The following is a 15,075-nucleotide window of genomic DNA, read 5'->3' as shown; positions in this document are numbered from 1 at the left end:
GAAATAAACTGACTATACACATAAACTTGAAAATTAATCTCAATCACAGATCTGGATAAATGTACTTTAAACATATATAGAGCTCTGCATTCTGAGCAAAGAAGTAAGTTTGATTCAAAGGCCCTGAGGCACGAGCATACTTAGTGTCTAAGAAATAGCAAGGAAATCAATGTGAATGAAGTGAAGAAAGAGAAAAGCAATAAGAGTTAGGGTCAAAAGACATGACTGAGGGCCAGATTACATAGGGCTTTACAGGTCGTTGTGAGAACTTCAGGTTTTACTCAAGAACAGGATGAGAAATTGAGCAAAGGAGTGACATGACCTAAATGTTATTTTAACAAGCTTACTCTGATAGCTATGATGAGAACAGATTCATTAGAAGAAGAGCAGAAGCAGGGTAACCAGTTAGAAGGCTACTGCAGTAATCCAGCCAGGAGACTGACAGTGGATGGCTTGAACCTAGGTGGTAGGTGAAGGTGATTATATTTTAGAGGTTTTTCAGACAATTTAGATATAAGGTATGAGAGAAACAGAGGGGTCAAGGATGACCAAGGATTTGGGACCTGAATAATCAGAAGGACAAGATTTACTCTCCAGTAAAATGGAGAGACTAACAGAGGAATAAGTTTAAGGGGTGTACCATGACCTCATTTAGTTAGCTAGCTCCATTTTTGGATATATTAAGCTTAAGAAATTTATTATACATCCAGGGGGAGGTGCAGAGTTAGCAGCTGGATATGAATCTGAATTCAGAGAAGTCTGGTCAGAGACATAAATGTGGGAATCATCAGCAGAGAATATTTAAAGTACTGAAACTCTATGAGCTTACCTAGTTTGTATATGGATAAACAAAAAATTTTAAAAACAATAAAGGAAAAAGACGGAGAAGGCGATGGCACCCCACTCCAGTACTCTTGCCTGGAAAATCCCACGGACAGAGGAGCCCGGTAGGCTGCAGTTCATGGGGTCGCTCAGAGTCGGACAGGACTGAGCGACTTCACTTTCACTTTTCACCTTCATGCATTGGAGAAGGAAATGGCAACCCACTCTAGTATTCTTGCCTGGAGAATCCCAGGGACGGGGGAGCCTGGTGGGCTGCCGTCTATGGGGTCGCACAGAGTCGGACACGACTGAAGCGACTTAGCAGCAGCAGCAGCAGCAAAGGAAAAAGAAAGGGATGGAAGAGAAAAGAAAAACAAAAAAAGAAAAACAATGAGAAACACAGATCCAAGCACAGGGACCAGGACATGCCAATATTCAGAGATCAGATAGTTGATTAGGGAAAAAAAAGAACAAAAAAGAGCAGATAAACTTGGGAGGAAAACTAAACACTTATGGTATCATAGATAAGACTCCAAGTGAAGAATTTCAAAGATGAAGTGATTAGTGATATCCAACGTTTCTGAGAGACTTTATTTTGGGGGCTCCAAAATCACTGCAGATGGTGACAGCAGCCATGAAATTAAAAGACACTGGCTCCTTGGAAGGAAAGCTATGACCAACCTAGACTGCATATTAAAAAGCAGAGACATTACTTTACCTATAAAGGTCCGTCTAGTCAAAGCTATGGTTTTTCCAGTAGTCATCTATGGATATGAGAGTTGGACCATAAAGAAAGCTGAGTGCTGAAGAATTGATGCTTCTGAACTGTGGTGTTGGAGAAGACTCTTGAGAGTCCCTTGGACTGCAAGGAGATCCAACCAGTCCATCCTAAAATAAATCATCCCTGAATATTCATTGGAAGGACTGATGCTGAAGCTGAAACTCCAATACTTTGGCCACCTGATGCAAAGAACTGACTCATCTGAAAAGACGCTGATGCTGAGAAAGATTGAAGGCAGGAGAAGGGGATGACGGAGGATGAGATGGTTGGATGGCATCACCAACTTGATGGACGTGAGTTTGAGCAAGCTCCGAGAAAGCCTGGCATGCTGCAGTCCATGGGGTTGCAAAGAGTTGGACATGACTGAGCGACTGAACTGAACTGAATGTTTCTGAGAGATCAAGCAGGATAACAAATGAGAATTACACACTGGATTTAGCGATGTGGAAGTCACTGATGACCTTGGTAACAGCAGTCCACAGAGAAGTAGGAGCAAAAACCTAACAGAAAGGATTCAAGAGTAAAATGGAGGAAAAAAATTGGAGACTATGAAGATAAAGCAACTTTCTGAAGCTTCACTGTAAATAAAAGGAGAGAAACAAAGCAGAGTAGGGCCAAAAGGGGTTCTTTTATGATGGCCCAGATAACAGCATGTTATCAAACACTATGTTGATGGGCATGACCTCATAGAGAGGGAAAACTTGATAATGGAAAAGAGAAAACAGGGCTGTAGTAATGTCCTTAAATACACTAGAGCAACTGGAATTTAATACAGAAGTAGATGGGTTTTGTTTAAGACAGAAGCAGCGGGAGAGTTGACCCACTGAAACAAAAGAGAAGGCCGACTATAATAGGCAGACCTCTTTAAGAGTTCTTTGGCATACATCATTCCACTAGTCTACTGATACTGTTCTATGAAGCATATTATCATTCCCATTTTACAAATGAGAAAACCAAGGAAGAGAGTTTATGTAACACAGATAGTATGAAAAACTAATTAAGTGGCAGAGCCAGAATTTGAATCCTTGTAAACTAATTCCAAAATCTCACTCTTAACTATTACATTATATTTCCTTTTCATATGAGAAAAAATTTCTGAAGATATTGTTCCAAAAATAATAGTAGGAAAATTGGACTGGACAGTGAATGCCATAATATTTATTAGCAGAGTCTCTACTAGGGCTTACCAGAAAATTTTCAAGCTTCAGAGTCAGACTGAGTTGGTTTTAAACCTTGGCTTCAATTCTTAACTGCTCTATGCAACCATGGGAAAATTACTCCTTGACCTTACACTTCCTCAACTGTAAAACATTTAGGAGACTAAATGTTGGGCAGCATCTTGCCCAAAATCATACAAGGTTTCAATATAGTAATATTATATGTATGATCTTCCTATTTTCCTCTTCCAGTCTTCCGTAAGTTCCTCCTATTTTCAATCCTCTAACACACATTATTCCCTTCTGATAATGTTCATTTTTCTTCCTGCTTTTTGCCCTCATAGTATCTTATCTGCTGCCCACCAAATTACTGACCATTTCAAAGATCTCAGAGGGCTACTAAACTTCAACTAGACTCCTATGTTTCCTTCAAATCAGACAAGCCCACTCAGAACGTCCCTTAGTTTAAAAATAGCCTAGTTTCTGTCTTTTCAGCTATATATGCTAATTTAACCCTGGAGCAAAGCCTGGAAGCTAAGAGTCTTGTGACTGACAATATCACTACTTAAGTATACCATGCATTTAGAAATGGGAAATAACTTTAGTTTGGTGACAATTTTATGTTTCAGCATTGCAGCTTAGGTAGTATGCATGATAAAACACTGAAAACCTAGGAACATGCTACTCTCACCTGCAAAGTGAAGTGCTAAGTCACGATACAGTTCTCTACTCATGTTTTGAAACTCAGCCTCCTGCCACACTTTCCCATCAGGTGTTCGAATCTTGGTCTCTGAAGGATTGAAGCCTAATATATAACCAACAATACAAAACATCCTTATCAATACTGCATTCAAAGTTTTGTTATATTATTAACTTTAAGTGAAATAAATTAATATACTATAAAATTCACTCTATTTAAAGTGTACAACTCCCTGCTTTTTAGGATATTCAGATAGTTACACAACTATCACCACCATCTAATTCTACAGCATTTCATCACCTTGAAAAGTAACCCTGTAACCATTAGCAGTTGCTCCCCACACCACTCCCTCTATTCCCTGCCAAATACTCAACTATTTTCTATCTTTACAGATTTGCCTATTCTGGACATTTCCATATAAATAGAATCCTACAATGTGTGGCCTTTTGTGTCTGGCTTTTCACTTAGCTTTTATTGTTGAATGATACTCCATTGTACAGATATATCAATGTTTGCTTATCTGTTTACCAGTTGAACATCTGGGCTGTTTTCTACTTCTTGGCTATTATGAATAATGTCGTTATAAACATATATGCACAAGGATGTGTGTAAATATACCTTTTTCAATTCCCTTGGGTAGTATATCTAGGCGGAGAAGGCAATGGCACCCCACTCTGGTACTTTTGCCTAAAAATCCCATGGATGGAGGAGCCTGGTAGGCTGCAGTCCGTGGGGTCGCGAAGAGTCAGACACGACTGAGCTACTTCACTTTCACTTTTCACTTTCATGCACTGGAGAAGGAAATGGCAACGCACTCCAGTGTTCTTGCCTGGAGAATCCCAGGGACGGGGGAGCCTGGTGGGCTGCCATCTATGGGGTCACACAGAGTCAGACACGACTGAAGCGACTCAGCAGCAGCAGCAGCAGTATATCTAGGAGTGGAATTGCTGGGTCATATGGTAACTCTTACGCTGAACTTGTTGAGGAACTGTCAAAATGTTTTCTAAAGAAGCGGCACCATTTTACATTTTTACCAGCAATTTCTCCATATCCTCACTTGTTATTGTCTTTTTTATTATAGTCACCCTCATAGGTATAAAATGGTATCTCATTGTGGTTTTAATTTGTGCATCCCTAATAATTAAATGTTGAACAGCTTTATAAGCTTTTAAAAGAGGAATGCATCATTAGCTACCACATAATGTGTTAACAAGTGCTGTTTGGAAAAGTAAGCTTCAGTTAGACAAAGCAATATACATTTGTTCAAAAAGACTAGAAATGGAGAAGCACCAAATTAAATGATAAAAGAATGTCAATCATAAATTATGGATATCAGAGAAAGAAACTACCTTTTCAAGTCTGAGGAGAAACAACAATAGTCACACTTCTCTGATTTTGCCTATGACTGAACAAATGGACAAGCTTCTGTCTACACAGGCAAAATCAGACAACCAAAGTGTGGAAAACAGTTCCTTAAAACATACTTGTTCTATTTCTCAACAAACATTACACATGTGCTATTTCCTAGAAATTATCATTCTAGTTTCCTACTTTAAATTTATCACTATTCCTTAAGAAATATACTAAACTTAAAATGTTACTTTGCAAAAAAAGATAAAGTAATGAATATGGATGATAACCAGAATAGTAAAAAGATCTGTATTTTCAAATGGGCTCAACTTACTAAAGAATTGCCATTAAATATTTTGTAAAAATTAAATCAATTTAATGGAGTCAAAAATTGGTAAAAGCACTTTAAAAGTGCAGATAAAATGGTACTGGTAAAATAATTACATGTCTAATAAGAAGTACTCTATTCAGCTCTTAAGACAACAGCATAAGCTTAATTTTACCTGAAATTTGTACCACAGGACACACACAACTATGCTTATAGCTATATAAACAAAAAGTTTATAAATATAGTGTTTAGTCTATTGCAAACTACAGTTTATAACAAGAAAGTGTGGCAATTCCATGTAAACCTATCTTCCTCCCAACATTTCTTACCCTCATTCCATCTCTCTACATTCAACCTTATCACTTTTCTCTTCTCTTCTCTTCAGGAAACATTTAGCTTTATGGGAGCCTTTCTTTATATTTGCATCTTTACTTATAAGTTAACTTTAAGCAGCTTTCAGTATCTACATCAGTTTTTCTTTCTGTTCCCCAGTTTTTATTTCCATTCTCTTTGTGTACATTTTTCTTACTAATTGAATTTATTGAATAGAATAAAATATTTACTGTGCATTTGTGTCCAAGACATTGTACTAAGTTTTGAAATAAAATAAGATGATCAATGAAGGCTTAATCTTCTTGGGCATTTAAACCAGAAAGAAAAAGATATGTAAACCACTAAGTATAAAACAATGAAAGAACCACTGTGTTCACTACCTCAAATTTTAAACATATACACACATAAATGTAATGTGTTTAGAATGGGTTTCATACACTAACAACTATATAAAAAGACAAAGAAAAATCTCCTCCTCTCTCTCTTTTCTCTCTCTCTTTCATTTGTGTAAGAGAAAATTATCTCTGGAATGGTACATAAATTGTTAACACAAGTAACCTCCAGAAAGGGGACCAGGTGACTGGAGCACAAGAATGATACAGCTTTTCAATGTATGTCTTTTTCGTCTTTTCAACTGCAAATCAAGTGAATTTACTAAGTATTTAAACAAATGAAATTAAAATGTCACTTTAGAATACAGTATATTAAGATACTTTTAATTTACACTAACAAAAATTTAGCAGAAAAACAGTTCTTCACTGGTGGAAAAGATAAATCCACTGCTTAGGATACCACTGGAAACCATATTCTGTTATGATTTCTGAAATGAATACTATATTTCATTAGTTAACCTCATAAAAGTTACATTCATAATATATTTTAATATGGAAACTAAAGTATTAAAACTAGTAATAAAAGGAATATACAAAATCTAGTCACAACTCAAAGTCATACTTAAGATTTTCACTCTGATTCTTTAAGGTTGCTTTCTTTTCTTAATTTTTAGATTTTTACAAATTATTAAATAGAACACAGATTCAAATCAACCATCTTAACTCTGCCTTAGTGGAAGAACTTTTGAAACCGCAGACTTTGACTTCTAGAATGAACAAAGCTTAAAGGTACAATCTGCATTTAATGGGTCTGATATAAATATAGCCCAAGTTTTGTATAATCACTATCTTAGAACCAGCCAGAACTTCTGACCCCATCATTTGCTAATTGCTCTGTCAGCAATGTGGACAATTTCTACATGGCACACAAACAACTAGAAGGATAAGAAAGAATTTTATTAAGGGAACTACCCACAATTTTATCATAAATTGTCTAGAATTAAATGCTACTTATCTATCTTTAATTCATAATGAATATTACTAGCAAAACATATCACAAAAAAACTGATAAACTGTTCAAACTATAGATAGTTAAGTTTGTTCTATTAAAATTAACAGAATAAACCAATCTTGATTATATTTTGATCGTCATACATTTATAAATACTGAACTTGAAAAAATATCTGCAAAAGAAAGGCCAGAATGGTAGGAACTTTAAGACCAAAGTCTAACCTCACCAATGAATCAAAATTTTACATGGATGACCCTGACCCTGTGAAAATAATTTCAGGAACATAAAAATGCAAAACCACCATATATAAAAACTTGAGTTAGGCTCAAAGCAGAAATTCTCTCTGAAAAGCATCTTCTCAATGGAAATCTGATTTATTGTTTTCTTAAACATGGAGAAAACCCCTGTCAAAATTCTAAGGTTAACAAAAGAGGATCAAAATGTCAGTGCCAAGATATTCTGTAACCAAATATTAAATAGCAGTGATTGAAGTATTTTTCAAACATTGCTTTTTAAAAGAATTTCTAATAACAATAGAAATACAATGACAGAGTAAGAGCAATATTCTTTCAGTTCTCTGAAATTTTATACTTATTTTTATATTTTTATATTTATATTTTATTTATATATTTTTTATTTTAAAATTTATACTAATTTTTATTTTCTCTTTTGTACAACTTATTAAAGGTTCATATGGGAGGTCTCAAACTTAAAGAACCTCTTGAAGGATCTAAATCTGCATTTTTAGCATGCACTTTGAATTAATTTTTTTATGCACTTGATTTGAGAATCACCCCCTATTCTAAATGATCCTCTCTACTCCAATACATCCTAGGGAAACAAGGAGACAAGGAGGCAGGAAAAGATGTAAACACTGATTACAAACCTTTATATGTTGGAGCAGGTGGTGCTGTTGCCACTTTCCTGACTTTCGCTGTCACTGAGCTATCAACATTAACAACCATTACCGGATGGTCAATATGACCCAGATTCTGGCCCTGGCCATTTGTTTCTTCTGAGTGTTCCCACTGTTTTCTAATCCGCTCCTTGAGTTTTTCCAGTTTGACATCATGTTGTCGTCGCTTTAGGATATCTAATCTTTGGGAATTACAAGTACTAGTAGAAGACGGAGAAGAGTCAGTTAACCGTAACACTTTTGAATCAATATTATGGCCCATGGTACACACAGAAGACTTCAAAGTGTTCTCATTTCCTTTTGTTCTATTAGGTTTTTCTTCATCACTCCTCACAGCAGCTGCCACCTTAATCAAACATTCAGAATTTTGCAATGCATCAATTGTTGGTCGATCGTTTAAAAACCTAACAACTGTATCATCAACGGCAGATGATTGGGAGCTCTCAAAATCACAGCAAAGTATATTCCGATCTTCTTGACTGCACATCAACCGGTTCCCACTCTCAGGCTTCTCTTCATTAACATCCACACAATATACGTGCTTTGACTCTAAATGGCTGGGGCTTATACTGGATGGTGTGCCATGGACTTCCCTATTATTAAAAAATAATAAGCTTTAAATAAAGAATACAAAAACCAGTCATACAAACTGAGTGGAGAACTCTAAACATTAGAGACCCCAAAACTTAGACACTCTAGTAGGTTAGAAATAATTCAGTGCTCAATGCCTCCTGGGTATCAAAGGTTAGATTATGGCAAATAATCTAAATCATAATGTGCATATTATAAAACTATGCAAAAGATGCATGCAGAGATTTCCTTAAGAATCCCAGAAAGCAGAAATACAATCTGACTTTGGATATTCACTTGACACTTACTACCAAAATGTACATTTTACTTCTCCATAAAATCTTAAGAACTAGGGGAAAAAGTTCTCAAATTCTGGCATTTCACATATATAACTTCTAAATAGTGTACGAAATTAACAGATTGGGAGTAGAAATAAAGTGGAAGTACAATAAACATTCACCTCCAGATAAACGTGGTTAGTAAAGTTAAATCTCTCTGAACTACAGACAATTTTTTTGGCAGCTTCAAGTTATGTAAAGCATGTCTAGAAATTCCAGAATAGGCAAAGAAGACTGGACACAGCCAAAGCATGCATCACAAAGTCCATATTCTCTACTCACAAAAACACTAGCAAAAGTACTCCTTCAGAAACTATTTTGATTTTACGTATCATTCTAGTAAGTTATATTTTAGAAACAGAAGCAGTTATTAAAAGGGAGATTAATGAAGACAAGCCTCAGCAGTAGGAAGAAGACATGAAAAGCTACCCAACAAAATTATAGGAACAGACATAACAATCCTCTGGACCTCCAAGTTCCGAAAGAGTAGACATTTGCCACATGTGGCAATTGAGCATTAGAATGTGCTTAATCCAAACTGAGATGTACTGTAATGTAAATTACGTACCAGATTTTGAAAAATTAAAAAATAAAGACCGTAAAACATCTTTGGGTGTGTGCATATGACTACTAGAAATATTTAAATTACATATGTGTGGTTCACGTTAATGGTGCCATTGTATATACTGATCTAAATCTTTCAGTTTAGGCATAAAACTCTAAATATCACAAAAATTATTAAAGTCATGACTCTATTACAGCAAAATATGGTAATTTTGCAGCTATCATGAGTACACAAGTGTGTGCATTTCTCTAAAGAGACCGTCTATAGCTTTTATCAGATTCTCACTGGGGTCCATGACTCAAAAAACATTAGACCCTCTTCTAAGAGGCTGATTATTAAATAAGACGGGGGCTGAGAACTGAGTTCTGCAGCTACCACTAGAGATCAAGACTAAATTCAATTATTTTCACTATCTCAACCAGACTGCAACAACTCACTGTTTAAATGATTAAGGTCTAAAATCAGCACATGCAGAGAATAAAACAGGAATCCCTGTTGGCTCAGCAGTAAAGAACCCACCTGCCAATGCAGGAGATGTGGTTCTATGCCTGGGTCAGGAAGATGCCTTGGAGAAGGAAATGGCAACCTACTCCACTATTCCTGCCTGGGAAATCCCACAGACAGAGAAGCCTAGCTAGCTACAGTCCATGGGATCGCAAAAAGTCATATACAACTTAGCGACTAAACAACAGAGAATAAAATAAAGTATAAAATGGTAGGTTACCTACATGTCTTAATCGTAAGGGAAAGAAAATTAACTAAAAAAAGTAAAGTAGGGACTGCCCTTGTAGTCCAGTGGCTAAGACTCGGCACTCCCAATGAAGGGGGCCAGGTTCAGGGAACTAGATTCCACATGCTGCAACTAAAGATCTCAGCACGCCATAACTAAGACCCAGCAGAGCCAAATTAGATAGACCAAAATAAATGAACTTTAAAAAAAAAAAAAAGTAATTTCACACATTCTTTCACTTACTCACTCATTAAATATCTACTATGAATATAAGGATGTTCACTATGCAATTCTTTCAACTTTTCTATAAATATGAAAATTGTCATAATAAAATGCTGGAAAAAATATCTATAGAATACTTAAATGACAAGCATTAAGATGATTTGGGAATGAGACAGATTTGTAGTTTTACATAAAGTAATGTAATGGGTACACATTTAATCAAAATATAATGCAGCATGAAAATGCTCCAACAGAGGAAGCACAGGTGGTACTAAGTTGCTTCAGTCTTGTCCGACTCCTTATGACCCTATGGACTACAGCCTGCCAGGCTCCTCTGTCCATAGGATTCTCCAGGCAAGAATACTGAAGTGGGTTGCCATGCCCTCCTCCAGGGCATCTTCCTGACCCAGGGATCAAACCTGAGTCTCTTCTGTCCCCTGCATTAGGAAGCAGGTTCTTTACTACTAGTGCCACCTGGGAAGCACAGAGGAAGGGTTGAATAAGCTAGGGAATGAAATGGGGTAGAAACAGATACAGCACTGTTTCATACAGAAGATGATAAAAGCTGAGTTTTAGATGATGACTGGAGCTGGCCAGGTGAAGGGTGTTCTATTCACAGCTATCCTATGGATATTTGTTTCTTTTCTTAAAATACACATAATTTACACAATTTTAAATGTGAGGTAGTATTATTTGCAGAAAGAATATTAGAATAGAAATAGTAATTTAGTTTCAATTCTGATAGTGATTATGTTTCTAGGCATCTCATTATTCTTTTAAATTTTCCCTTTCTCCTTTTTCTAAACTATGCACTTGTACCCAGATTAAGTCCCTGGCCTTTTCTCTATTTATTTTTTTCACTTTTATCACTTCAATGCTACTGACAACTCCCATATTTATATTCCCAGCACTGACTTTTCCACACACATTCCTACCCAAACATCCAACTGCCTACTGAATATTTTCACCTAGATATTTCAAAATTGCATCAAATGGAACACACTGAAAATCAAACCCATAATTTACCTCTGCATGCTTGCGTGCTAAGTTGCTTGTGTCCAGTTCTCTGTGACCCTATGGACTGCAGCCCACCTGGCTCCTCTGTCCACGGGATTCCCCAGGCAAAAATACTGGAGTGAGTTGCCATGCCCTCCTCCAGGGGATCCTCCCGACCCAGGGAACGAACCCACATCACCCGCAGCTCCTGCATTACAGGCAGACTCTTTACCGCTGAGCCACTGGGGAAGCATAATTCACCTTCATCACCCAAATTTTTTATCTCAAATATAAGATGTGATAGTTGGACCATAAAGAAGGTTGAGCACTGAAGAACTGATGCTTTTGAACTCTGGTGCAAGAGACTACTCTTTTGAGAGTCCCTTGGACAACAAGGAGATCAAACCAGTCAATCCTAAAGGAAATCAACCCTAAATATTCATTGGAAGGACTGATGCTGAATGCCACCTGATGTGAAGAACCAACTCATTGGAAAAGATTCTGATTCTGGGAAAGACTGAGGGCAAGAGGAGAATGGGGCAACAGAGGATGAGATTGTTGGAAGGCATGACTGAATCAATGGACATGAGGTTGAGCAAACTTGGGGAGATAGTGAAGGACAGGGAAGCCTGGCATGATGCAGTTGATAAAGTCGCAAAGACTCAGACATGACTTAGCAACTGAACAATAGCAAATATAAAAACTAAGTATTTCCAAGCACCATCGTTAAAAACTCCTTACTTTACTGATTGACACTTTAAAATACTAAAAAATGATTATAAATGAAACAACAAACTGTAAGTTTCAGTGTCTATTACTTAATACTATTTGCTATCCTAACAGCAAGAACATATTTCTATCAGTAGTTAAAATGTCCCTCAAATACAAAACTCTTTAATCTTATCTGGTGAATATCCTAAATTAGCTAACAAAAATGCAAAGCATTTTATACTATTCATATATTAAAATTCATTCATCAATCTTGAACATCTAACTAAATTGTTAAAACGAGCCACTGGCAACACAAACAATAAACCAACTCACATTCTCAGAAGAAAGAAATTTTAGGTAACTGATTAATGCTAGCCCCCTCTAACTCAAAAAAGAGAAGAAAACTAAACTATGTGAAGACCACTGTGTAGAACACCCAATTTGAGATATAAGGGAGAAGAAAGCCATACTTCCAGAAACCGAATAATTTGTGTGCAGGAAGCATATTACAATGGAGAGGTCTGGAGCAAATATTACTACTTCTCCCCAAATATTCAATCTGTAAAAGAACAAAGTTAGCATTTCATAATATAAAAGATTTTGCTTTACCTTTTTGGAAAATGGAAAAGGTAATACTACTAGATTCAGAGTGTGATGAAAAACTGAGAAAATAAACTATAATATTAGTACAAATACTATAGGTTAACTCTATAGATAATTTAAAAAAAAAAGAAACCCACACTAACCTGTAAGAAACCAAAGGGTCACGAAACTCCACACGATTAATTTTTTTTACATTACTCTCCAGGGTGGTAGCTCTGAGAGGACTACGAGATTTCTCTTTTCGTGATTTAGAAAATTTGGAGGCTGGAGCATTAACCCAAGAATCATCTAGGTATCTACCATCTGAAGAAAAAGGAAATCTATGAAAACATATGATATAAAATACAACCGTCTCTGAACGTGGCTAGCATTTAAGAAAATAACTTAGGTATCTTATTGTTTCTGGACTCTCAAGCTGGATACCATGCAAGTAGATAAAAAAAAATTCAGGTTTTATTATTACAGTAACTCAATCTATAGAGAAAGACTGCATTCTAAGCAAACAACGCCAAGTAAAATTCTAAATAAAAAATTCCTTTTGTCAAAGGCTCTCACTTCAAAAAAGATGCATCAGCTAAAACCCAAGACTCACAGATTATAAAAAAGAATCATAGTTTCAGTTAATCTGCAGGTTTATTCCACTAATTATGCAACCACAAAATTAAATATATAAAAGGTAACCAAAGAAAATATTGACAGTGTCAATTTATGATAGTATTTGTAAGATAAATATTCTAATTTTGATCAGAAATCCCAACCAAAAAAACAAAAGTCTTCAGTCAACTAAATTTCAAACTAAAATACCTGTACTTTTTTCTTTTTTTAAAAAAGGACATATATAACCCTAAAGGCTCAAAATCAAATTCTCACTAACAAATGAAAACTCACTGCCAAAGGTGATGCTGTAGTGCTAAGTTCCTGATCAAAAGACGGAGAAAACATCATCTACAGTCACTGAGCATGAGGCTGCTTCATAACTACTCAGTACCAAAGGAAAAGAACTAAATGCTGATGAAGCATCTAGTCTCTGACAAAAGAACAAGGAAATACATGGGACTATATGGAGAAATTAAACCAAAACACCAAAAATTCATATTTAATATATTTATATCTTTGGAAGTCACCTCATACATACCTTTTCTACTAATTTTTCTGGTAGCACTTGCAGAAGATTTCTTGGTATCCATGACAGAATCAAACACAGCTGTACTTGTAGGGGCTACTTCCAATTTGTTTTCAATGTGTCTCAACTAAAGTTTAAACACCATCAAAACAAATAGGTTAATTCTATTCTAAACCAGCTACCATCAATTTAATTACTTAAATTATATTGTCCAACAACTTTCTCCAAAGCAGAAAAAACTTAGGAATGCTTTATTTTAACTAAAAACAATATAGTTTTTCTATTATTTACTACTTAAGCAATTGGCCAATGCTGCCCAAATTTGGACACAAAAATAAAAATGTCTATAGAATACCAAGAGTTTTCCATTTGACCTGTTGACTATTTTTTTAGTTGTTGAGTTTTTTAAAAGCAGTAAATTTTCTGACATTGTATGCTGCATATCATTATGCTACATATTTTGTGCATTTCTACATATTTTATGTGTTTTATATGCAAAAATGAGGAAAGAACAATTCCTCTAGACTAAAATTTAGGATTATTTAAATAGCCACAACTTTTTATCATTTTATATCTACAAAATAAGTTTTACAATAAGGACAAAGTTAATAAGATAAAATTCAGGTTTCCAAGCACTACAGTTGACTTTTGATATAACCACCAATGATTTTAGAAAGTATTTTCTCCTAAATGCTTAGAGGAGAAAATGTGAAGAAAACAGAAGAAAGTAGAAAAAAATAAAATTAATCAAAATTCCAAAATTCCACCAGAAAGAGATAAAAACTTTGTGTAAAATTCTGATTTATCTTCTTACATATTTTAGCAGTGCAATGTACTCACAAAATTGGAATAATCCTTTATATATTAATAATTCTATATCAGACTGTTCCCCCATTTATATTATGAACCATTGATCACCCCTAAAAATTATTTTTAAAACCCAATAATTTTTTTTAAAAAACAACTATTAACAATTCAGCTCTAAGTTAGTTTACCTCTAAATTTAATATGGGATAAAAATTATTCTTACATTATAAATGTACAATGCTCACAAAGAATATATGCTGATTGCTACATTCATGGACCCAAAATCTGACTCGGCATTATGACCAAATCTAGGTTATAGCACCTTATCCAGATTGACTTTCAAATCAGTTCAAAAGATTATAGGACAGAAAGTATCAAGTTTATACTGTTAAAAAATAGATGACTTGAATTCTGGTAGAATACAAAACAAATAAGACAAATATATAAATATATATACATACATACACACACACATATATATAAGGTTGGTGCAAACATAATTACAGTTCAGACTGTGACTTTTTAAAACTAATTTTATTTATTTATTTTTGTCTGTCCTGGGTCTTCATTGCTGTGTGGACTTGAGTCTCTAGTTGCAGAGAGCGGGGGCTACTCTCTAGTTGTGGTGTGTCGGTTTCTCATTGCGGTGGCTTCTCTTGTTGGGAAGCACAGGTTCTAG

At 35.3% G+C, this 15,075-nt stretch overlaps 1 protein-coding gene across 4 annotated transcripts in view; it reads right to left on the bottom strand.

The window, feature by feature from the left end:
- The window catches only part of CEP350 (centrosomal protein 350), a 160,813-nt gene that overhangs the window by 114,121 nt on the left and 31,617 nt on the right, over positions 1 to 15,075 (bottom strand). For 3 of the 4 annotated variants that reach the window (XM_055582851.1, XM_055582854.1, XM_055582852.1), the window contains exons 4-7: positions 13,602 to 13,716; positions 12,610 to 12,769; positions 7,702 to 8,324; positions 3,452 to 3,565 (exon numbers count right to left, since the gene is read on the bottom strand). In XM_055582851.1, coding sequence (XP_055438826.1) covers positions 3,452 to 3,565; positions 7,702 to 8,324; positions 12,610 to 12,769; positions 13,602 to 13,716 — 1,012 coding nt within the window. The remainder of the gene's footprint in view (positions 1 to 3,451; positions 3,566 to 7,701; positions 8,325 to 12,609; positions 12,770 to 13,601; positions 13,717 to 15,075) is intronic. The other variant, XM_055582853.1, reaches the window with a different exon arrangement.

Source organism: Bubalus kerabau, chromosome 5 (assembly GCF_029407905.1).
Source record: "Bubalus kerabau isolate K-KA32 ecotype Philippines breed swamp buffalo chromosome 5, PCC_UOA_SB_1v2, whole genome shotgun sequence".
NCBI classification, from domain to species: Eukaryota; Metazoa; Chordata; class Mammalia; order Artiodactyla; family Bovidae; genus Bubalus; species Bubalus kerabau.
The sequence above is the reverse complement of the archived record's forward strand: the minus strand, read 5'-3'. Positions and strand labels throughout refer to the sequence as shown.